We start from the raw sequence: 25,429 nt of genomic DNA on the forward strand, positions 1-25,429 counted from the left end.
AAGAAATATATTTTTGCTTTAAATTGTTGAGAAATGTGCAACACATAGGGTCAATGTTGGTTTAAAGTTGTGTGTTTTATGACATTGTTGTACACAATAAATTAACACGCAGAAAAAAAATCAATTGGTTAAATCCAGTCATGCAGATTGTATTCAAATTAGAATCCAAATTTGATCTTTATCAAACAACGCAGTCAAATTCATTTCATTGTTCAAACTGGTTGAAAAAAATGAAATAATAAATAAAAATTGTTGAACTGAGTCAGTGACTGCAGCAAAGTTATGCATTCATACTCATTCCTTCTTACAATTATTAGCTGAAAAGTGAGCAAATGAGCAGCCCTGTTTATTTTTCCCTTCACATTTATAATTTTTAATGCATCACAGAATAAATGATTGATGCCAGCGTGACACAGAACTGATGTGAATGCTGTTCACAGGCACATCTCCGACTTGTTGAGGGAGAATTGTGGGCGTGGTGTGAAGGTCTGCTCTCACTCCCTCTTCAAAGCTTCAGGGTTTCTGGATCGTTGCATCGAAATAATTAGTAGGTGACATTATGATATTTGTCTTACCAGCCACTGGGTTGGATTTGTAGTTCTTGTTGGCTTGAACATCTGTAATAGTGAGATCCTTTGCTACATAGGTTTTTCTTTGTAAAAACAAAAACTCATCCTGTCTAATAACCAGTCAGCATTACACATTCTATCTGCTGTTACAACCAGAACACAAGACACACAAAGCTTTTCTTATGTAGAGGTGAACATGTTATTTTCTTTTTCTAAGATGAAATTGGTTATTTGACCTGAGTAATTGTGGAAGAGAACATAAAAAAAAGAAACACAGTTTTAATCAGGATTTTAGAATTTGATATACCTTTCATTTAATCACAAAACAAAAAAAATCTGAGGTCTTATTCATTCATGAATTTCAAATATTAACAGCGTATTGTGCAGAAATGTAAATAATTACTGCAGTATTCAACAGTTTAGATGGTTTCCCACATTGTGACTCAGTCATACAAATCTACATTTTTTATTTATTTGTTTTTTTTTTAAAGTTCTTACAAAATCATTTTTCGTGTAGTTGTGAAGTTTTTAGAAGAGGTGATTTTTGACTACATATTTGCAGGAGCAAAAATGAAGTACACCACGAAGGCCACTAGAGGGCAGTACAGATGCAGAAACTGCAGGCTTCCACCGTTATTAAATTACAGCTCAGACAAAGAAATCCTTACAGGTAACCAAAAAAAAAAAAAAAAAAAAAAAAAAGAAAAGAAAATAATCATCACGTATTGTTGTGAAATAATTTCGTCTCTACAAACATCCTCATGTCACTTCACACATTTGTAAACCTATAAGTTGAATTTTGCTCTCATTAGAGCAAAATTCAGTACTCCATGCACACATGCATGTTTGTTGACATGGATTGTAATAATTCCTTCAGTTTTGCAGAACTTCCAGGTTCTTGTGAGAATACCAGTAGAGATGTATATATTAACCAGTAGAGAGGAAGAATCTGATGAGTTTCGGCCACCAGCCAGTTTAATTCCTCAAAACATTTAGAATGACGTTACTAGCAGCTTGCCCATTTATAAGTCTTAGAAAAAAAGTCGACTGAAAGCTCAGTAGACGTCCATGCTATGAAGCTTGAACGTCTGGATTCATGAAGAGATTTTTTTTTATATAATTATTTTATTTTTTTAAGTGCAATATAAACCTAAAAAGTGTTTATAGGTTGAAAGATTGAAATCAACAGGTCGTTTGATTTCCCAGCCAACTGAAAGCCTGGTAAAACAGCAGTAACTTCCATGACTTTCCAATCTGAAAGATGGACACGATGTTAATATTGGGCAGAATAATTGCTAATAATTGGCTAATGTGAATAACGCCATTACTAATTAACATGATGAATTTTAAAGGCACAGCAATAGAAGAAGAAGGAGAGATTTAAAACATTCCTGAACTACATGCTGAAATATGGAAACAAAACGCTTCTGGGCGACTTCAGACAACTTAAAAATTAGGTTACTATGATTTCACACGACACTAAAGGCACATGTTAAATAGAAAATATTTTACTTTTCTTACAACAAATTTAAAAGATATTCTACCAATAATCTTCCCTGTGTATAATCTGAAATGTCCATCCATCCATTTTCTAACACCCCTGTGGGGTCAGGAGGTTCTGGGGCCCAATGGGCGAGAGGCGGGGTCACCCTGGACATGTCATAATCTAAAATATTCAATCGTGAAGTAAAACAGACGGGATTAAAATAAAGATGAGTATGTCTGAAGTATCTTTGGTCATCAGCATATTTATTTAAATAAAATAAATGCAAAAAGTCATCTGTTTTAACTCTATGGACCTTTGTTAAAATATCCATTAAATTAATTACTTTTTTTTAAAAAAGAGTTTTAGATTGATGTGATTTAGCTAATCAGCTTGTTAAGGATGTTTTCACATTGGGTGACACAGTCATAAGTTCAGTGCTGAACTAAACACGCACTCACACACGCACACACACACACCCACACACACACACACACACACACACACACACACACACACACACACAGTGAGGCGTAGATGTTTGGTTTCCTCCAAGCATTCTGCATCATCGTCGCAGGCGATTCTGTTTCTGGATGAAACTCGCAGGACCGTGCTCCAAAGGCCCACCAGCGCTTCCATTCAAAACACACCTGGTCAAGTTTGAAAACATGATTAGGGGGATTTTAATTAGATGCAATTAGAGGTGGCGGTGGCCATGCAGAGACCTGGACGCAACAACTGCTTTTTCAGCTGAAGGGAAAAAAAAAAACAAAAAAAAGATGTCCCAATTAGGCCAGAGGCTACTTTTATTCATGTGACCTGTGGAGGCCCTGAGCAAGCCGCGTAACGTCAACCACTCCCAACAATTGCAAATGGGATTCATTTGAATGACATAAACACCATCGTGCCGCGCCGCGCCAGGACGAGTCGCCTGGTGAAACCCTGAAAAGCTTCTGTGAAAGGACAGACAGCAACAGGTGGCCGCCGGAGATCCGCCTGGTAGGAGAAACATTGAGCAGAATCTCCCTGCACATATAAGGTAAAACACAGACATGCAAATTAACAGTGACCCAAAGAACAGGGATTTTTATTTATTATTATTTGTTTGTTTTTGTCTTTTGTGGTGCAAGAATTGCTCTCTCTCTTGCATTTCTCTTTCCATTTAACTTACCCCAAAACATTTAAGTTATTTTTTTTTTAATCTTTTGACAAACCCCCCCTCCCCCCCCCAAAAAAACACTAGAGTCTTTGAGAGAGATTTTTTTGGGGACAAAAAAAAAAACAAACAAACAAAAAAAAGTCCAATCTCCAAATCCAAATATTTGAAAAGAGAGAATAACAGCAACAGTGAATTGTTCCCTATTTAGCCAGGACACCCAACACAAAGCCTCTTTAAGGATCCCTAAAAACCCTCAAGGACTCCTAGTGGATCCTTACAACGGGCAGCAGCACTCTAACAAAAAGATGCTCATAGTTCGTCCTGTGACAAATTAGTTCTAGACACTTTTCATACAGCCCAATTTATATGCCATTTGAGTCACTTAGACCAAACTGGTCATCACACGTGAATCATTTTCTTTGCAGCTGCTCCATTTTTTTTAAAAGCCTATAGGCACCCTAGGAAAAAAGAGGAAGGAAAACACACACATACACACACACGCACACACACACACCCACACCCACACACACACAGCAAAAGGAATGACAGCTCTATTATAACCTCAGCTGTTGCAGGAGAAAGTACAGGACTAACCTGCGCTTTAAATAAAAGCTACTCTTTCTTTAAGAATCACAGCTTGAATGTGGAGTTTCTTGAGTGGATTTTACTTTCTGTTCTGAGCTGCCTGAGGTTGCGGCTCCTTGCCGGGCTCCATGTCTGTGCAGCGTGTTGTAAAATTTGAGCCGTGTCAGAACATGAGCTGCTGACTTCCTCTGTGTGAGTCTGTGCCATGTTTAGAAAGAGATTCAGAAAGAAAAACTGAAAGTCCGACTGGAAGGAGGAGGAGAGGAGAGTAATGTGACTTCTCCAAATCCCACATGGACCCAAGAGCTATAAACTATGTGCGGAAATACGGTTTGATGTTGGTATTTTGGGCTTTTAGTTGGCGTATGCTCTGAAACAAACAGCATGGCATTAAACATGTGTATTCAATCAGACATTCTGAATGCTAGATATGAATGGAAATGGTTTCAGATGAGATTTGGTCTGGGATGATGGGCTTCGGACAAAGAGTTTGTGGTGAACATCTGCACTTCTGTCTTTCCCCGGTGTAGCACATCCTATTCTTTGTTTCTTCCTTTTGAGCCACACAACAGACACACAAAGAGTCCAATTTGGTCACCAGTTCCCTCACACATGCTTGATTTCCTGCACTGGAACGGTGGGCCACCCTGGAGCTCGGGGGGTTTGTGGGCCCTCAGACCAGCCGGAGGCCCCCCAACCAGAACAACGTCTTCAATGAAAAGCGAAAGTTAAGACGGTAAAGGAGTGTGCTTCAATTTGTGGAGAAAAGTTCACTTTTCATCTATTTGTTTGCTGGTTATGATTTGTTTGTTGTATGTGCCTGTGTGGATGTTGTAAAAAAAAAAAAAAAAAAAAAAAAAACTAAAAATGAATAAATAAAATAAACAGCTTTTATTATTATTACTATAACAATTTATTGATTTACACAAGCTGAACCAAAAGCCTACCAAAATTTAAAAAAAAAACAAGGGGAGGAGGAGGGTAAAAATAAAATTTAAAAAATCTCTCTATTCCCTTCTTATACTTTAAATATCAACCATTAAAAAGCCCTGCGTAATTTGCTTCTTCAATCTGGATCATCTGAAGGGTGTTTGTGTGTCTGAGTGAACAGGGGCAGACGCAACAAAAGGCTGACGACGCGAGGCGCCGTCATCACTTCCACACTGCTGACAGACATCAGCAGCCTGGACACGAACTGAGGCTGAGAGTCACCCAGAGGTCAGAGGGCACAAACAGGTAGAGCTGAGAACTGGTCAAACCTCACGGCACGACTCGGGGTTTCTACATGAGAGATCTTTGGAATAAACTCCTAAATAATAATAATAATAATAGTTATTATTATTATTATCGCACCAAACAAAAAAACATTCACAGAATTCCACAAAAATAAATGTGCTCTTCAGTTAAGTCTGATATCAATAAAAAAAAAAAGATACAAGAAATTTTTAAATTTATTTATTTATTGCGATCGAAAAGCAGAAGGGATGTCCCGCGATGACATGTCCAAATGAATCCTGACAGGAAATGTCAAATTAAAAGCAACGACTTCCACTTTCGCTTCCGCTGGACAACTTTAGGGTGCGAGGAAACTGCCGAGGCCTTTCAGCTCAACAGAATAAGAAGTCAAGAACAGGCGTTTAGTTAATAATAAAAATAACAACAATAATAGCAGAAATGATAGTGATTACTAATGGTGTGCATAAACATGACATCACCTGTCATGATGATGAAAGAGCCTTTATGAATGTTTGTTTGTTGTCATGAGGTAAATAATGACACTTTTAATGCAAAGTTGACACTTTTAATAGTCTTTAATACAACTTTTGTATTAAAAGTGAAACGTGTCTTCATGTTCATGATCGTTGTTATGTCATGTTTAAGACAGTGTTGTCCATCAAATAAGTGTCACAATAATAATAATAATAATAGTAAAATATTAAAATGTTCCTATTACATTTGCTTGTAAAGCCTCCGTTTGGCAGCAAGAAAGGGAAGAAAACAAGACATTTCCAGAACATTCTTCTTCCGCCATTGTCAACACGCTCTTTCATTGGCCCTGCAGCGTGTTGACAATCACTAATAATGGGAGGAATTCTGTCCGGCCGTCGCGGCCTTGCAGGGATCAGCGATGAGGCTGGATGCGCATCGGAGCAATCACAGCCCGCAGTAATGGGTTTGACACCGGCCGTAATGAAAAGCAGTCAGGGTTAAGGCCTTCCAAGCCACGCCGCGGGGCGTCCTCACTCCAGGAATATTCATTCACCTTTGTTGTTGTTGTTGTTGTTGTTGTGATCGGTTGTCATGGTGTTTTCCCCCTAACGCGGCACCTTTGCATTGTCACGCAAATGTACCGGGACGACTCATTTAAACGGACGAGCAAAACCAGACTCGGCCAGTGGATGAAGCTTTTTGATGTTCTGTTGTGTTAATATTTACTGGGATGGATGTGAGACAGGATTAATGAGTGTAACTTGTTCACAAGAACGTCCCTGTTCATGTTTTGTCGCGGCTCATAAACAAAACCTGCAGTTTGCTGCGAATGATAATTGACCCCGCTGACTCAGAAAAAAAAGAAATAGAAAAAGAAAAACGATCGCAGTACTCGACTTTGACTTCCCATGCGCCCGTGTTCACCTGTGCATTATGTTTCCATGGTAACGCACAACATTAACTCCGTTGGAACCGGTCGAATTTGTGTGTGTGTGTGTGTGTGTGTGTGTGTGTGTGTGTGTGTGTGTGTGTATTTGTGTGTGGGAGAGCCGGTTGGACAAAAAATTAAATAAGTATCTACGTCAACGTCAAGCAGCCCCCTCGCCCGGAGAAGATGGCGGAGGAGAAGATGGACATAAACAAACTGAGGCTCGCGGCGGCCGAGTTTTACCGGAAGAACGGAGTTCCGGCGACGATCGAGAGGATTCTGAACGAGCTCTTCGTCCGGCAGCCCGCAGACGTTCATGGCTACCTGGTAGGAGGTTAGTTTGTTCTCCCCGCTGAGGGGGGCAAACCGTCACAACTCACAACTCCGATTATAAAGCCAGTTAATAGGAGATAAAAGCCACAACTGTTTGAGTCACTCTAAATATGTCTCATTATCAAGTATTTCTATTATTGGGACCCGCCATAGAATTACATAGCGAACGGCTGCCATTGTAACTGACACCAACCGCCGCTCCGTTCGGGAGAGAAACGAAGTGACTTTTTTTTTTTAAGTGAATTAGTTTTGGCTAATTTTAGCTAATGTTTTTGGCTAAAATTAACCACAACATTAGCATTTTGGCTGATTTTAGCTTATGCAGTAATTTTAACAGGCTGACGCAAGTCCATTCTAATCAGAATGCTTGTGATTATACACGTGCTACTTAATATACTCTAGCTAAACTTAGCATTAATGCTAATTTTTGGCTTCAGAACCGACAGGCGCACGTTGGCAGGACCGTTTAAATGTCGTCAGAAAAGTTTTAGTTAAAAATGCCATTCCGGTGGGAAGAGTATGCGTGGCAAAATTGCTGCACATCTGGAATGCATTGGAGCTCGGGGTTTTTTGTTGTTGTTTTGTTATGACAGCTGTCATGCTAGCATCAAAACAAAAACCACAGTAGGAAGAGAGACTTTAGAACTATGTAGCCATAGTCAGACTAACAGTAAAGATATTTACTACATGAAACTGGAATCTTAATTCCTTTATATAAATATTGTTTTAATTTTTGTAATTAGGAAAAAAAAACTAGTAGTAATTTAAAAATTTTTGGAAATGCAACACCCTCTCGTCAGATTACCAGAATTAGTAACCTTAAAAAAAAACCAAGCCATATTTTGCTGTTCAAACATTGTGAGTATTACACAATGTCTGAGAGTATTAGAATTGAGAACTATTTTTTTCTCTGTGTTTTTAATCTTTACAAATAAGCGATTGCCTTTGAGTGCGACATTTTTGTTAAAACAAATACTTTCCTTCAGGCTGATGCCTTTTTGAAACTGTCTACACCACCAAGGATCAGTGATCTGAGAGGAAGAGACGTTTTTTCAGGAAATGGACAGCTTATCGTTGAGGCAGAGATTTTCAGCATCGTCTGTAACAAAGAAAAGGTAAAAGTATTTCAGAAGCCATCCACCACGTCCACATAGATGAAGAACAAGGCGGTTGTCAAATAATCACAAGGTTAGATTATTTTAATATGTCACAAAATTATGATGTCTCACTATTCTTTGTTCCATTGATCCCATTAATCCCAAATAGGAGTCTTAATTTCCCTTTTTTTATACATTCAGTCAATTTGTCTAGGTTAAAATCTGCTAATCTTTTAATCACAGCAGGATATTGTTGAGGCCGGTCATAAAGGACAGAACTTTTAACAAAAAATAAAAAAAGAGGTAAAATTGAATTCCAGAATGCACTCTATTCACCTTCTTTTCTTTTAAGCAAAATCAAGGTGTAAGATGACTATGATCAAAAATACTTTCTTCCTCTTTGGTGCATCATGACTTCATTGGGGGGACACATTAAAATCCTCTTCCCCACTCGCCAAGTAAAAGACTTCGTCTTTGAAAAAGCTTCGGATCCAAGCTACATCTACCACTCTACCGTTTTGGGCATCTGGTGACTAATATCCCAACTGAAAATGAGTCTGAGGCTGGCTTCAGGTGTCCTGGGAGCAGAGGAATCACAGCTCCACACATGGTGCCCTGGCCAAGCCGAGCCCTTCTCCAGCTGCTGCACACAGAGTGACCGCGACGAAGGCTTCCCTCTTGATCTGGCCCGACAAAATGCCACAACAGCTTATGTTTTGAGCAGTATCATAAACCATGCTGCTCAAAAGAAGTAAAGGAGTTGTGTCACGAAGATCAGTTAGGAGATAAGTTGTTCTCTGCGGTGTGTTTTTGCATTCCTGATGCTTGTCGAGCAGAGCTGAGACTATTGGTGATTCTAAGCTTTGAGCACTAATAACATTTTATTGCTATTTTTCTTTTTTCCACTTTCTTCACTAAACTATGCATGCATAGTTAATCTCCAGAACAACTGTGAAATTAATTGTATTTATGTATAGCTAGATGTTAGGGGCAGCACGATTGATACACTGAAAGTGATACACTGATACACCATTTTTAAAATACCAAAAAACCATCAAACAGAGCGAATTCTGTTCATGAACTAGTTCATTCTCTTGTTCAGAGCATGTCATCAGCAGCCATCGTAAGTCATTTTGCACCGGTGGGAGCTGAAGAGAGTCAGAGGAGCTCTGAGTATGTGGACGTCGCTCTTCAGTGGATACAGGAACCGTTCAGGGGACTGCTACTGGACCAGAACCCCTGTGATCAATATGAAATTGATCAAATGCTGAGGTAATGACTCCACCTGTTTTCAAGTTAACAAATGACAGCTAACGTAACAAACACAGGAGGCTTTTTTAGGGGTCTATTACCAGATGGAAAGGAGGGAGGGTCGATTGAGGTCTTTAATGTTGTCCTGTTAACAGTGAATGGGAATTTTAAAAACTAATTTGGTTTCTGTCTATTGCACTCCACAACTTCTCTGCTTTAATGCTGCTAAATCCTACGCCGAGTTCCTGAGATGTTTTAGAAATGTCGTGTTTCTATTGACGGCTAAATTTTAACTTGTGTTATTCCTGGCAGTGATTTCTTCACGTCCTACCGTGAGGAGGAGAAAGTGAGGCGTGACAAGCTGAAGGCTGAAGCCAGCGAGCCCGAACCAGTCACACCACAAGTAACACCAGCAAAGGACAAGAAGGGCAGTAAAGGTAAATGTGCTGCTGGAATTCTACTATTGTGCCCCTCAAGGTGGCTCTGATATTTTCCTTATGAATCAGTCTGAAAAAGCAAACAAAGAAAGAAAAAACTCAACCGCAGCCACAAATCCCAGATGAGTAACAAAGGAAGCGTCATGATCAAATAGAGAAACAGAGGATGTCCAAACCATCTCTTTCCAGAATCATAATATGAGATCACTTTTTTCTTACATTACAGGCAAAAAGAGCCTTGTTGATGAGAAGCTGTTTCCTCCACCAGAGCCTGCAGAGCCGGTTCTGCTGGAAGGCATGGCTGTTGGCTCAGTGTCCCTGGCTGTAGCTAAATGTGGGGCAAAAATAAAGGCAATGCCTCTTTACAAATATATATCAGCTCTGAAGAATCAAAAGGTTTGAAAGCAAAAATCCAAATATTTTACAGATATTTTTACAGAATACTGAAAGCATTCAAAAGGTGGAAATGCAACATTTTATTTCGCCTAAGGAACCGGCACATTTTCATGTTCCTGTACCCTGGATAACTCTGCTCAGCTGCGGGAAGAAATCCCCTGGAAAACTATGCTTACTGGAAGAAATTATTCTCATCTCCAAAGTGGGACGTCCAGTCAAACAGGTATTGATCTGCTCTACCACATTTTGCCTTTTTTGTCTGTTACAGACAGCAATGAGTTAACAGTTGTCATGGACTGGTTTTCTGTTTCTAACTTTTTCGTGATTGCCCCATTGCTTCATTTTGGTTGTCAGAATTTTACACAGGGACATCTGTGGATGTTCTATATTTTACCACATTTGTCACATTTCCCAACACCATTTTTGAAAAGTCATGAAGCTGTAAATATCTTCAACAGAGCGTCACGTTGGCCTGTGAGTTACAGAAGGAGATGATGAGACTGATGAGCTTGTCAGGAAAAGGCGGGGTGAGAGATACTGCTGCATAAATTGTATGTTTTTCACTTGAAGTTTCTGTAAAGGATTTGCACATGAAAGAGCTCTACTTCACCCGGTTGAATGATGCTGTCTTAGTTTCAGCAAAACTTGGAATTATTTGATTTAATTTATTATGTATGCGAACTGCACTTGCCATTCATATGATAGCTTAAGCTAAGCTGTTTTTCCAAGATCGCCCTGTCCTCGGTGTCGCACAACGGAGTGCTGACAGCGAGTTGCGACCGGCTCGAACAGCCTCTCGATCTCATCACTGACGCCTGCACGAACCTTAAAGTGCCACTGGGAGTTGATGTCTTTTTGGCGCTGAACTGTGCCGGCCCGAAAATTGTGGACTATGTAAGTCGGCCAAAGATTTTCCAACTACAATAGTAATGCTACCGTTGTGTTGGGGGGTGCTTTTTTTTTTTTTCTGTCATTTATTATGTGGACACAGCTCAATTAAATAAATGACCTGTTTATTGTATCTGTTTCAGTCTAAGGGAAAGTATGAAGTGGCAACAGGAGGTCTGAAGTCTGCGGATGAATTGATTGAGGTGTATCACAACCTCATCAGCAAATACCCGGCGGTGGTGGCCGTGATCGATCCTTTTAGGAGAGAAGTGAGTTCACGGCATCTGAAGTTATGTCCTAATTTGTTTGCTAATGTTGTTTTTATACTTCTGCTCAATGTCCCAAGCTTTTTGTTAGAGGGTTTATGAAACAGAAAATGCATGCACAACATCAACAACGCACAATAACATTCAGAAGGTCATTTGTTTCACACAAATCTGCCTGTCATTCATAGTGACTGTTTTTGCTGATGGGCGCTTTAAAATGCCTGTTTGATGTGCGAATCTGGCTTTTATGTTTATCGATTGCCATTCAGTTCTGAACAGTTCTTCAAACATGTGACCGGATTCTTGTCTAAGATTGCTTTAATGTGTCTTCTGTTAGGAGGCAGACCAATGGGAGAAACTTAGCAATAGGATTGGGATTTCATGTTCACTGCTGTCTGACATCACACACAAACCACAGGCTCCAGTCCTGCAAGGAGTCCATGGTTATGTCTTCAGATATGCCAACGAGACAACGGTCACCGACATCATCCAGGCCACATTCTCCTACCAAGGTACTAGATGGGAGGTGTTGCGTGTATGCCAGGTTTTTATATCCTAATGGGAACCTACTTCTGTCTACAATGTGTGGTTGTGGGAACTGTAGTTCCTTTGGGGACATTTTCTTGATTCCTACGAGTGGAAATGCTGCTTTAGGGTTAGAGGTAAGGTCTGTGGTGGTTGGGTGTAGGGTTATGGTTAGACTGTAGAAAATGAATGAAAGTCAAGGCAAAGACCCTATGACAATAGAATAACATGCTGTGCATGTGCATGTGTGTGCAGATAAATATGAGCAAAAATCAATAAATTGCGTGATTTGTAATCAATCATTTATCTTTTATCTCTCTCTTTTTACCAAAAACTGAATGATAAAAGTCTTCAGTCTGGTGTTTTGGTCTCAACTATCCCTTGTTTTAAAAGATAATTTTGTTTGCACAGACTTCATAACTCAATTTTTTGTTTCTGTTGTTTTCTTTATTTATTTTGTATAATCCAAATGTCTCCCAGTTCCAGTGTTTAAATGTTCATTAGAGTTTAAAGTTTATTGGTCCTTCATAAAGTGTCCTCGCATTATTATGCCATTGGAGCTGTATTGTATTACTTGAAAATGGTCTCACAACAACAACATTATCGTTTATTGCAATACGTTCTGGGACTATTTATCGTCCAGCAAAATGAGTTATCGTGACAGGTCTAGTATTTGAAAAAAGAAAAACTGACTTGAACAGAACTCACACAGGCCTTCCTCGGATAATATTCAGAGGATATTATCCAGATACGATACTTATTTTTTTTTTCTGTCTGCTTTTTTCCTCTTTACAAGTTTTTAATGGATTGTAAAAAAAATAATTCTTTACCTTTTTGTGAGGATTTTCTAAATTTTGATCTGCAGGTTCACTGGTGATGGATACGATGTTCAGTGAATCCGGCAGTGATGGATTCTTTGCAGACTTAGTGAGTTCTCTTCTCTGTCATTCAGTGTCACATGTTCCTTTATATTATGTCACTGTGACCTTTCTGCTGGACAGCAGCTTCATTTAATGGGCTCAGGCTCATAAATTCTCCTGTCACTGTTTGTTTAATGAATAAAACTCAGAATATTCCTCATTAGACAATTCATTTTTATAATTGTGTAATGCAAATGTTTTCGCCACTTTACGGCCAACAGCCATTCAGGAAGACGGCCCACCCAAACTAAGCTGATTTTTTTTGTTTGTTTGTTTGTTTGTCGGTTGGTTGGGAAAACCTGTGCACCTCATTGAAACTTTCTCTCCTCCCTCAGGCTGTGGGACTGGGGCTGGACTATGTCAAACTGGGAGGTCTGAGTGGCGGTGAGACGATAGCTAAATACAATCGCCTGATATCTATAGAAGAAGAACTGGCCCAACAAGGACTTCTGGGTAGGTGTTTTTCTCTTCTCCTCTGACTTGTTTAGGCGGACAGACAAGGCGGCGCTCACAAAGCGAGGAAAAGTGAGGTCTGAGCCTGAGAACACATTTCTGACTGCGCTGGACGTGAAAGGACACTGTGTGTGAGGAATCATGCAAACATGTATTGATGTGGGGGAGAGTGGAAGAATGAGAACCCCCTCTACCTTGAATCTGTTAATTGGCCACTTAATTACACACAAGGACAAATACGTTCCCATTCATCATTTCTGGAAAAGCAGGCGGGGACACCAGAGGTTTAATGAGCACTGAGTATGTGAGTGTAATAAGAGGCCATAAGACAGCTGCAGTCAGGACGGTTTGTCAGTGTTTATCGTTTATCTTGATACTTTTTTGCTGACTTCAGAGTTGACTGAGAAACAGAAAAAGAGCGTGTGCGTATGTTTACTAAAGATTCGCAATGTTTAGCTCTTTCTGTTGTTTTGGTCTCGTCCCCAGTCTGTAAGGAACCGCCGCTCTTCAGCGAAAAGCCAAAGGAACAGCCGGCTGCAGCAGAGGAAACCATGTGACGCAGCCAACAGTCCGGCCTGTTTCAACAAACCTTGAAAATCTTCCTGTTCTTCCTTGTGAGCACTAATGAACCACACTGAGTGGTCAGCATTAATCTGAATGTTCTAGTAGCCTTTTTTTTTTTCTTAGCCTAGATATGAAACTCAATCCAAACCACTTCTGATAAAGTGAGACTGGAAAACATCTGTTTTATTCATGTGTCCAATAAATTGTTCGATAAAATGTTCAGGCATATTAAATGCCAATAAATTGTAAGTGAACAGTGCAGATAGAAAATAGCAGCTCGGTTCTCTTTGGAAGCACAATTTATGAATTTATTTTGCAGCACATCAAACATAATTGATACAGAGAAAAATATGTTCATGTGAAAATAAAGTTTTGAAAGCTTCCAGTGATTTTTGCCGTTTAATTAATTCATTTTTTTTTTTTTTGAGTTCCATCCAGCTGAACTTGAGTTTCTGCTGGATAGTTTCAGCTGAAAAAGCTTAAGCAAAAAAAAGAAAAAAGTCTTTCAGCTTATTTCCCACCTTTGCAATGTCGCACTGTTTCATGAAACACCAGACAAACCTCCGTTGTGAATGTTGTGGTTGAGTTTCACCGGTTTCCTTCCACCACGGTTGTGCAGATCCCGATTTTTTTTTTTAAGAAAGCAATCTGCTTTCAGCCTGTGCAAATCTGAGTCTTGCTGGTATGCATTTATTTTTCTGCTTGTATTATCAGGTTCTAAAATAATTCCGTCTGTGTCGGATTAGCAACCGTTTTGCGTCAGCAAAAGGCTTAGCGCCTCGTTTCCCGCGAAAGAGACCAACTTCCCTGAGACAATCGGTTTTGCTGTCCAGTTTGGAACTATATCTTACAAACTCCAAACATGGCAGACTGAACTCTGCTAAAACCATAATGTTTATGTTTCTGCTTGGCAAGCGCACACAAATCTTTTTTTTTAATAGAATTGAATGATTTAATTGAATTTCACCATCGCCTTGTTTAACTTGAATAATAAATCAAATCTGATCAGAATCATTTCTTCTAATACTACATTGTATTAGAAGAAATTAGTTAATCTAGATTAAACTGGATGTTGCACAATTGGAAAGAAAGTTGCCCGGTTTGTCTTTGGGTTTGTTTTGTGAATATAAAAATAGACGGAAAAAAATCTAAATCAAGGAAGCAGCTAAAAAAAAAAAACTATATAAAGTCCAACTTTGTGTGATGCAAGATCAAAAAAACAGACTATAATTGACATTGCATCAGGAAATAAATGTTTCAATAATAGCAGGGTAACTGTTTCACTGGCCACTTTGAGTAAAACAAGACCTTTTTTTTTTTTTTGCTTCTTTCTCAGTAAATGTTAGGTTACACGTCTTTGGCTGCACTCAGTTTAACTTGTTGAGTGTTTTTTATACAGTCAACAAGTTAAATGTCAGAGAACAAACCTTTAATCAACAAAATATGCAAAGAGCAGCAAAGGCTGGACACACAGCCTTGTGTGAGTGAGGGGCCCACAGCGGGCACAGGGCACAGGCCCTGTGTGCTGTGGAAAAGTTAATAAAATTACTGACTAAACAGGTCAAGATAAGTATTCCCACAACACACACAATAAAAACTCCCTAATTGCTATAAGGGAACAGCAATTAGGGAAGAAAACAAACGAAAACAAAACAATTTATTCCATTGCTGTGTTGATTAACGAGGATCAGAGGTGTGGCAGCGGCAACCAGGCAGAGGGGGGAAAAAGGACACGCCACGTGTAATTGTATGTTTTGCCTGGATCAAAACGTGTGTATATCTGATAATTAAAGTCAGCAAGTCTGGCGGGCTTTAGTAGATTGCAGCGGGAAAGGAGGAAGCAACTTGTCAGCTCATAAAAGGAAGAGGGAAACGGTAGAGAGTCGCTCCTCAAAGCTGGTATTAAATATGGCCTCACTGTAGAGCCTAAAGGACGGCCTTAGTCACAAAAACATCTCTAGTCGAGGAGGATTTAATGAGGCAGCAACAGAAACCAACACAAACAACCCTATAGTTTCATTTCATGTCATAGTGTGGTGGGCTGTTTAACGCCTCCTTCAACATGATATCCAGGGTAATCTACACGTTATAATTCTGTATGTTGTTTGTTCACCTTCACCCTGTTTTTACAGGCACGCTGCTGGTATTCTGCCTTTGCATCCACAGACAAAGTGTGTGCGTGTTTGTGTAACATTGTGTCTGTAGGAAGGAAGAAAAAGGAAACCAATGATTGTACACTTCAAAACGTGCTGCCGCTGAATCTGGTCAGAGACTTCAGTTCCATTTGTCCACAGACTGTGTTAGGTGGCTCGGTTGGGGAGGAAATTGTATCTCAGTGCTAAATGAAGCTTAAAGCCTTAATTAACAGCCCGACACAATAGGTGACAGACATCTGTCATAGTCCACAGCTCTCGTGTTTCACTTCCTCGCCGGAGCAGGAATCTGGGAAGTCTGGGCAGGTGTCAGGGAAAACAAAACGGAACCAGGAAAGCCTGACAGCGTGGTTTAATCAGCAGTCTGGCCTTTGTTGCATTCAAAGGATGCAGGCTGATCCTCTGGTCTAAACCCGACTAAAAGCCTTCACTAGCTGGAGATTTAAGGGGAAATCCAGCCAAAGACACTGTAACAAAACAGCCAGCAGATAGTTTAGTCTGATCCCTGTAGTTATGAAAATTCTCAGTGGGTTGACAAGGTAGTAATAATAACACACACACACAGGTTTATGTGGCTATCTTTGTAGGGACTTTCCATTGACTTCCATTCATTTTTACAGCCTAAACCTTATCTAGACAGACAGATAGATCGATGGATAGATAGATAATCCTAACTGGCTTCTGAAGAGGTTCCTGCAGTGAATATCTTCGGTGTGTCGTGTTCTTCCATCGTCTAGCAGGATCAGAGCCAGCAACTCAGCAACCTGCTAAAGAAAAGCATGACTGCTTCTGTTTTGGAGATGACTCTGAAACCTCTGGAGATTGTTGCACAACAAAGGTTTTTGCATGAAATGAAAAACATAAGATAAAAGGTGTCCTCTTTATGAGACTAATCCACCAACAGTGTCTTCGGTCAGAGTCTACTCCTGAACCGCTGCAATACAGACAACAACAGGAGACGATAGCATCTGCAAACTGCCAGAAACTGGCAACGAATGTGAAGAGGCCCTTGACTGGTGCTGGATATGGTGATGTCAACATTTCTGGATAAGCAGTCGCAACAGAATTAGCTCTGCTAATCCATGTCATTTGCTTTTGTAGCTTCTCTTTAAGTCTCTGTCTGGCCATCTGGTTAGGAAGCCAGGCAGAGAGTTGCTTCCTACTATGATTAATGCAAGAGATTGTCTTTTTCTGACTAGGACCGAAGTGTTTCTGCACAGCAGTGGGACCACAGCGAGGAGCCAGAGCAAGTGGATTTGTTCACTATTGTCCTGAACTATGAGGACATAGTGAATGTTTGAGCAAATATATAAAAATCACATTCTTGTCAAATGTACCTATCACATCTTTAACTATATCATCTCCCTGGAATTCTTGCTGAGCAAAATATCAATTAGTTTCTGTGAGTGTTCTGCAGACGAGGACTTTTATTTTTGCTGCAGGCTCAGAAACGCTGCATTATTCTAGTAGTGCACTTTAGAAAAAGAGTAAAGAAACTTCTGATTTTTAGTAAAAAAATCAGAAGTTGATCACGTTACCATGAAAGTGATAATGCATGTCAACATCCCAGTACGAATAAATCACAACGACCTAATCCTAAATTTAATTTTCCATTTATGAATAGCTTTTTAAAAGCCCACATGCAGTGACAGAGACAAAGTTTGTAAAATATAAAATACATACAGTATATTGTAGAAACAAACTATGTATTTTATATTTTGATTTTATTCAAAAAAAAATTGAGCAAAGAAAATCTCAGCTGCAGGACTGTAAAAAATTGCAGGGAAATTGTATGCTACTGATTTTAATAAAACAAGATATTATTTTTTTATGTCAATAAGATCAGGCAAAAGCACTATCAGTCAAAGTTGCTGCTTAACAAGACTTTCTGTTGGAGATAGTTGTAAATAGCATAACAAATGTTATTCGGTTTAGTTCAAATGTACCCAAACAGTTTCTATTTCCCTCTTTTATGTGTGGAGATCTGTTTATATGTGAAGTATATTAGGGATTCTTAGAATCTGACTTCATGGGTCATTTAAAATGCAGAGTGAACATTTGCTCTCTAAAGGTGATCTAATGTTTTCCGCATCCAGCCACAGAAAATCATCAGGTTTCACTCTCAAAAAGAAACGGGGACAAAATCTGAAAAGAAAACCAAACCAAACCCAAACCTATGCAAAAAAATATTGACTTAAATTTTCTTTATTTTTTCTCAGAAGGTAAGACAATAAGTTTGTTGAGTCAAAGGCTGCAGCCTGAAGTGACCCAATTCCAATTTTTTATTTTATTGACTGATTGATTGACTGACTGACATAATCTGACCAACACAGGTCAGATTTTTTTTTGACTGTGACCCTGATAACCCAACGTCATGGTTGTCATGATAGTCAACCATAACATGTTAAGTTATGGTGATATTAAGTTGTTAATATTCTGGCTCTGGTTGGACAACAACTTTAAATGAGTAAACTATGCTCCACTGTTAGCATCCACATTTACTTCTTCTTCTTGTTCATGGCAGGCACTGAGCACGCACTCTGTGTGTGACGTTATTGCGCCCCCTACTGCGCATGCGGGGCACTTTCAGGTTGTTTGCCAGTTCACACTGGAGAGCACATACAAGTCGTGTATATTTGGAAGTGTGAAAAAAAAAAATCGGAATAGGATCATAACCAAAGGGATCATGACTCTTATCCACCGAGGCTGAACAAGGCCTTTCTTGACATTACACTTCTGGATGAATCCAATAACTTATAACGGCGTAAGCATTTCACAATGTACATGATGAGGAGAGTGACTTGCGGCGTTATGTTAGGACTTCAGGTTGTCCCGCCTTCTCAGAAGAATCCTCTGCAGCTCTTCGTCCTGGCCTGCTGATGGTGACACAGCTTTGGGCTGAGGGCGAGTTTTGTTGAAATTCTCCTGGACAGGTCAAGAAATCATGCAGGACACATAAGGGACATAACTGTGAATATTAAATACAAATAAATGTGATTCTTGAATTTGTTTCACTGTGACTTTCTCGACTAAAAGAGAATTTAATCAGACATTTAGTCATGTATGTTTATCCAACCAGTCGATTACCTCAATCGAATAGATGATTGGTACTTTCTACCTAGACTGTTTTTCACTACCTTTCTAGATATGGATGCTGAAGTAAAGATTTCCGTAATACAGACGGGGAAAAAAAGGGAAAGTTTAACTAGTAAAACACGGCTTCAAAGTCCCATTACCATGATTCCTTTAAGTTCTTGAATGGCAGAATTAGAGGGCAGCCTCTCCATCTGATAAAAGGAAAATAGGAGGAGAAAATGGGTTTGGTAAATAAACAGCGGCCTGACACATTATGCTTATTTTACCTCATTCAGCACTTAAAGAATAAATTGCTTCTCTCACCACAAAGATACAGCATTGTACTCAAGCATGAAGATGTATGCTTTCTACAAGAAGCAAATGTGTTAACACATAAGCATTTTGAGTCATGACAATTTTTCCATCCTCATTATTTATAATGACCTTGCAGAGCAGCCCCTAATGCTATCTAATTTGACAGAGTTGTTAAGGAGGAACAAGGAGACTGAAAGAAGTCCTGACCGTACGTCATGTTTTAACAAAACAAGAAGCTCTTAGATAATCCCGAACACTGATGGATTTGAGAGCACCGAACAATATACTGTATGCTCAACACACGTGGAGGCACACACACGCACGCATGCACACACACACACACAAAAAAAACAGGCTTTGAAACACTTAGAATCTGCAGCTGGTATACTTCAGTGATTTTAGCAGCAAAGACACATTTTCTGTTTCAATCACAATGCTCCATTTCCCTTGTCCATGTTTAGTGTTTAATGCACTCTGCATTTGGTACTGTTGTTCTTCAAACTCCTGACCAATATGATGTCCGTTTTAGCATGGAAGAAAAAACAATATTTTTACATGTCTTGTTGCTCTGAAATAAATGTATGCTTCGTCATCTGAATGAAAGTTGGAACCGCGACTTGTTCGGACGTGGCCGTTTTTAACGTCGTCGTGGTAAATGCCATGCGTCTGACTTTTACATTTTGTCACTTGTAAAACTCTGCCCACGTCTGCATCAGATAGTGAATTTCAGAGGCGGATCTCAAGCTACAATGAGTCTGTGTTATGGATGCAGGTTGCACGGAATGTATTGCTCAGAATTGGTACAAGTTATAAGCTGACTGAAAATCCCAATGACATAAATTTCTAGTTTAGCAATTATTTCAGAGCCCAGAAGAACTTCCTGTAGAAACTGCCTTTTTATTTTCTCTATGTTCTCAGCCTGACTAAATCCTACAAAGAAACCTATTTTGACCATGTTAATTCACTCGGTTTGAGGACACACTATCAGTTGGGTGTCACAAAACTAAAAGATAAACGAATCAGAGGAAAAAGAAAAAGAATCTGGTCCATTTTATTCACAAAGGCCTGCTGATGAAAACTTTAAACCTCAAGTGTTTTAATCATCAACCTCATCACAAAAGGACACTGAGTGCAATGAGAGTGGTTTTGTGTTATTTTTGTTTTCTTTACGCAACCATCCAAAATCATGTTTAGGATTCTTTTACTCATAGTTTTGAAAACACGGGCACGGTTTTTCATGCAATTTGGGGAGATCGAAGGTCTTGCACTAAATGTAGCGAAACAAGCCGAGCGAAATGATCCAAAATGCCAACATGCAGTGACTGGCTGCTGCCAGGAAGACACAGGAAGACGCAATTTTATATTTTGTAGATTTGTTCTGTTTTTTTTTTTTTTTTTTAAAAAAAAAAAAGGTCAGGCCTTTTGAAATCTGGGCCTTGAGGCTCCGGTGTCCTGCAACTGTTAGGTGGTTTGACTCGCCTCGAAGGACCGAACCACCGCCTCGGTATGCAGTCAAGTCCAACCGATGGCCTGATTATTTGACTCAGATGTGCTGAAGCAGAGACACTTCTAAAACCTGCAGGGTCCTCTAATCTGATAATAGTTTTTCAGTATAGAACACTTCAGTTGAGTATGCCCTTGTAAAAATCTTATAACACTCGTAGCATTTCTACAGAGAAAGTGTAAAAACAAATTCACCAACATATACCTTCTTCTACACATGTCACATTGTTTGATCCAGAGGTACTTAAACTCCACTCTGCCCTTTCCCAGCTCATCAGTGTCTATAAATTCTTGCTGAAGAAAGTTTACCTGGTCCGTTTTTAACAAACAAGCACATTATGTGCCAATCTGGGATGGGATGATGCTATTTGGTCCAATATCCTTCACTGGCCTTGACCAAATGCACATTTGGGTGCATCCTAAACTAAATGGTTGACGTCTAGTCCAAATTTGATGTTAAGCTTCAACTTTTGTCTCTTTCTATTACCTTGGGAAATAATTGCTTTATCTTTTCACTCAGTTTCTGCATTTAGGTGCTTCATCATGGAGTCACTGAAAGCAGATCCAAATTGATTTTGAAATGTAAATATAAATGGATCACAGGCTGTTGTTACCTTTGGTTCACTTCTGTTTGGTGGCTGTTTCACTGGTCGAAGTTGAACTCCTTTTTTAATTCTCTGCATCATTTCCTCCACAGCCTGGTGCCGGATGTCTGATTTGCAGTGAGAGAGGAACACAGGAGTCACGTTTCACTGCCAGCAGCTAACAAAACAAATGTGTAGCTTTTACTGAATATATGAACACAAAAATTATTATTGAGTTAGTGTTAATAATGAATACAATTAGAAAGATATATACATATATCTTTAGGTCAATGTTCAGACATTTGAAGTCAGATGTTTAAACGCCCCGAAGAAAGAAGAGCCACAATTTTCTTTCCACATTGTTTGGCATTAAGTCACACTAATGTTTCCCTCTTTAGGTCAATCAGGATTTAAAGGAAAATCTGAAGTTTACATACATTTTCTTCAGTATTTGTTAGAATTACTTCTTCAATTGAACTACCTCCTCAGTTGTCCACTTGGGTGAAATGCTTTTAGTATATTTTCAAAAGCTTTTCACAAAAGTCTGCTCAGGTTTCAGCCCACTTCTCCAGACACAACTGGTGGAACCGAATGAGGTTTGTTGGCCAACTTGCTCACACACATCTTTGCCGCTCGGCCCAGACATTTGAAGTTCAGCAGCAGAACTGCACTTTACTGATCCTTCGTCACTAGACAGCAAATGGATTTCAGTCCTGAGCCGGATTGAACTTAAAACGACGCTCACTGATGGGAGCATCTTGTGGCAAGGAATCGAGGTGGTCTTGATGTAAATCTGGTCAAGGTCACATCAGGGCCACATCTGCCCTCTGTGGCCTTGATATGACCCTGACATGACTTTGTAAAGAGCGTGCAGAAGTGTTGTTGGAGGCTGTTTGTTTAATATTTACCACATCCCTATCTATTCAGTCTATAAAATATATTAAACTATGCGTTCTGATGAGGCTCGTTTGTCAAATTAAAAGCATTTTTTATAAGAAAACAACTTCTAAGCAGATGTTAAACAATCTTTTTGTTAAGCTAACATGACTGTATTAAACAAATATATTTTTATTAGACTGATGTTATATACTGATTTTCAATGTTGCCTTCTCATTGGCTGGAAGATGAAAATCATTATAATAAAAAAAGGTTTGAAAGGTTTTTCTTGTGATTGATCTATACACTGTGTGGAAATGAAGATACTGAAATAATTGAGCTTTTCATAAATGTTAAAATTTATTGAACATGACTGAAGGACCCTAGATTGAAAGTTGTTTTTCTTTCTTTTCTGAAAGAAATTAGCAGTGTTAGAACTTTTCAATAAGTTTTCAACAAGGTCTAGAATGAAAGGTTGGTGAACAATCTAATCTCGCATCTTTTTGGCCATTTGTAATATAATTATTTTGACGTTGAGCTCGGCCGTAATTATGGGAAATTTTATAACTACTACCATGACAACTGATTTAGCAGTAATCACAGTTCAGAGTCCGTTAAATGCGAATGTCTGAGGTTAGCAAACTTAGCCAAGAATGCCTCTCCATATAAAAGCACACGCGAATATGCAATTTTCCATACAAAAGTTTTTCAAGGAGAGGCTGAAAGAGATGAGAACAAATAATTTATTTCAGCCAAAAACTCTGTCCATTCACAAAAAAGGGATGTTAATATTTAATTTTCTAAAATGGAACATTCAGCGGCGCTCACAATCGAATGTTTGTTCCAGAGAAGTCTTTTAAAATGTTACACAAAAACAATTTTGCGTTAAAGTAATAGCAAAATATTTTTCTTTCAGTGCTTAAAATGAAACCATTATTCAGGAGTCACAGCAGAAGATCCTTGGTTGGTGCCTATTCAATCTCATATGTAATTTTAAAATACTGTGTGTATGGTGCTCTATTGAGACCTCACATGTTTGATCACTATTGGACAAAATGAGGACTCAGCTCAATCTGTTTAGTCAACATGGACGACTCACCTGCTTCGACAAGTCAAGGCTTCAATTTAAATTCACAAATTACAGAATTTAAAATGTTAACTGAGGAGGTCAAACATGCAGAGTTTGAGAAGGATGGCATCTTTTGTCCTAATAAGAAACTTTCAGTTTCAAAGATCGGGTGTGAAATAAAAAACACCTTAAAGTATTTAAACCAGTTATGTCATACAGAGTATAATCCAGGGAAAAACTGAGAACTTAATTTGAGTAATAAACCTTTGAACGCGAAGAGGGCTTCTGGTTAATAGAGCAGCTGAAAGAGTTTTAGTGGTTTTAAAAGAAGGCAAAAAAAGAAAATGGTTTTATGCACCCCACTACGCACTGAATGACACGGAGGAACAAGCAGTTCATTTTGTTGCTAAAGGCAGAAATCTAAAATAATTAACAAAGGGACAAAGAGAACTGTGAATATTTTCAACGCTGAAATGTTGTTTACCTGTTAATCAAATTCAGAAAGTTGCCCATCTGCATTTTCCACCAGCTTTTGAAAATCTGCATTGCGGTATAAAACTATTTGACCATGTCCATGTTATGGCTTGTGGACTATCTTATGAATAGTTGTAATCACTGAGTTAAAGTATCACCACTAAATGTGTGACATAATAGAGATGTGAAGTCGGATATGTTTCCATAAAATAAGCATTTCCTTTTCAATCAAGCATGCACTAAAAGTATTCACCCCCTTGGATGTTACACTATTACTATTAGATGTTTCCCTATTATTATTGCTTTGACAAATCAGTCGTGAATAACAAACTTTGGCTTTTTTGACAAAAATAAAAAGTCTAAAAAGTAACACATCATCATTAAAGCAAAACTGATTTCTACAAAATAATGACAAATATTTTGTAGAAATATTTCCCCCGTTTAAACTGGTGCTTAGCGTTTGCTCCTCTGGCTCTCATCCCAGCAGGGGGTCAGAGTGGACTCACTTAACGCTGCACTTTCCCTCCATTCTTCATGCTAAGCTTTCCGTCAGGCTGGATCGCAGGCCACCACTTCACTACCGGGCAGGGTCGCTACAGGACATCCACCTTGTTGTATTTAAATCATTTCTGTCTAACTTTAGTGAAAGCCTGGTGTCTTACTGGGGAAACAAATGTCCTCTGAAAACGCAGTTCTCTGGTTGTTTCTGCTTTTGTTTTTCCTTCTACCGTCTCAAGTCTTCCAGGGCCTCCTACTCAGAAGGATCCCCCAGCGCATGATGCTACTTCTACCATGGTTCCCAGGAAGGATGGTGTGCTTTTGGTGATGTGTAGCATTTGACATAGATGTCTTATCTGATGGCCAAAACTTCCCAACAGATCAACTTTCTTCCACTTGATCTTGAGACATATTCCTTCAATATCTTGATGGATTTCACTAAACTACATGAGATACAAAGTGCTCAGATTTTGTTGTGTCCATCCCCTGACTTATACCTTTAAATAACCTTTTCTTGGATTAGTTGGAATGTACTTTAGTCTTCCTGCTGTAGTGGTTAGCCAGCAATGCTATTGGTTTAAAACAATCATATTGTGCGGACCTTGTGACATAAAATGAAGCAGGCAGTGTGTAGATGTTTGCTCTGTACCTGCAGGCTTGGCTGAGTCCTGGTCCACCAACGGGATGTCATGGCTGACGTTCCTTCTCTTTCGAATCAGTGACAGCAACGCGCTGTAGAGGAGCAAAAAAAAGAAAAACGCAAAAATCTTAGAATAAAAATGCAATATTTGTATTAGAGCAGATTGTCTTTCTCATTCAAAATGCCCTGGAAAGACATTTCTGTTTCATCGGCACTGAAACAAAGTGGTTCCATTCTAGATTCCCAGATCCAGAATCATGCAACATGACCTGATCTAAAAGTTTTTATTGGTAAGTATATTTCTATTTAAACATTTCATTGCATTTATGACATTATATAAGTGGATTCCTCAAATCCTCAAATACAGATGTTCAGAAAAAAATAAAATAAAATTACCTGAGAGGGTTAGAGGTCAACTCTGGGGTTGCAGGAGGTAAGGGTGGAGGTGGAGGCGGAGGTGCTGGGGGTGGGTTGGTGGCAGCATTCAGCTTCTTTTGGAGTTGCTCAACTGGCCAATCAAACACACAGAATCACACAAAATATTTAGGAACAGCTTCAAGTGTAGGAACAAAGAAATGAAGTCAGTCCCATTTTAAGTAAAACTGGATCTTAGGAAAACGTAAGGATTTTACTGCAACACAGAAGGGAGGAGTTCATTTGCTCTTTGTTGATACTACA

The 25,429-nt window shown here is 39.1% G+C and overlaps 2 protein-coding genes across 4 annotated transcripts in view; one reads left to right on the plus strand and one right to left on the minus strand.

Annotated features, from left to right (window-relative positions):
* The first annotated feature begins 6,436 nt into the window (after positions 1-6,436).
* Positions 6,437-13,919, plus strand: eno4 (enolase 4). Of its 2 annotated transcripts, none has more exons than XM_055029836.1 (13): positions 6,437-6,761; positions 7,754-7,882; positions 8,967-9,136; positions 9,428-9,552; positions 9,779-9,948; positions 10,043-10,171; positions 10,407-10,475; positions 10,678-10,842; positions 10,980-11,105; positions 11,440-11,614; positions 12,493-12,554; positions 12,883-13,000; positions 13,487-13,919. In XM_055029836.1, the coding sequence occupies exons 1-13, from the start codon at positions 6,621-6,623 to the stop codon at positions 13,555-13,557; spliced, it is 1,650 nt and encodes a 549-aa protein (XP_054885811.1). In that variant the 5' UTR covers positions 6,437-6,620; the 3' UTR covers positions 13,558-13,919. The 2 variants fall into 2 exon arrangements, with proteins under 2 accessions (XP_054885811.1, XP_054885812.1); XM_055029837.1 differs by having other exon boundaries at positions 6,671-6,768; positions 13,487-13,918.
* Positions 13,920-14,008: 89 nt separating this feature from the next.
* Positions 14,009-25,429, minus strand: part of shtn1 (shootin 1) — a 29,836-nt gene continuing 18,415 nt past the window's right edge. For both annotated transcript variants that reach the window (XM_055029838.1, XM_055029839.1), the window contains 5 exons: positions 25,148-25,259; positions 24,761-24,843; positions 21,225-21,322; positions 18,954-19,004; positions 14,009-18,642 (listed from right to left, as the gene is read on the minus strand). In XM_055029838.1, coding sequence (XP_054885813.1) covers positions 18,532-18,642; positions 18,954-19,004; positions 21,225-21,322; positions 24,761-24,843; positions 25,148-25,259 — 455 coding nt within the window. In that variant the 3' untranslated portion in view covers positions 14,009-18,531. The remainder of the gene's footprint in view (positions 18,643-18,953; positions 19,005-21,224; positions 21,323-24,760; positions 24,844-25,147; positions 25,260-25,429) is intronic.

Source organism: Poeciliopsis prolifica, unplaced genomic scaffold (assembly GCF_027474105.1).
Source record: "Poeciliopsis prolifica strain line A6 unplaced genomic scaffold, Auburn_PproV2 SCAFFOLD005, whole genome shotgun sequence".
Lineage (NCBI taxonomy): Eukaryota > Metazoa > Chordata > Actinopteri > Cyprinodontiformes > Poeciliidae > Poeciliopsis > Poeciliopsis prolifica.

Coding starts and splice junctions, on each gene's coding strand:
- eno4 (XM_055029836.1), top strand. CDS start 6,621: ATGGCGGAGGAGAAGATGGACATAAACAAACTGAGGCTCGCGGCGGCC. Junction 9,949..10,042: donor CAGCTCTGAAGAATCAAAAG/GTTTGAAAGCAA, acceptor ATTTCGCCTAAG/GAACCGGCACATTTTCATGT. Junction 12,555..12,882: donor ATGGATTCTTTGCAGACTTA/GTGAGTTCTCTT, acceptor CTCCTCCCTCAG/GCTGTGGGACTGGGGCTGGA.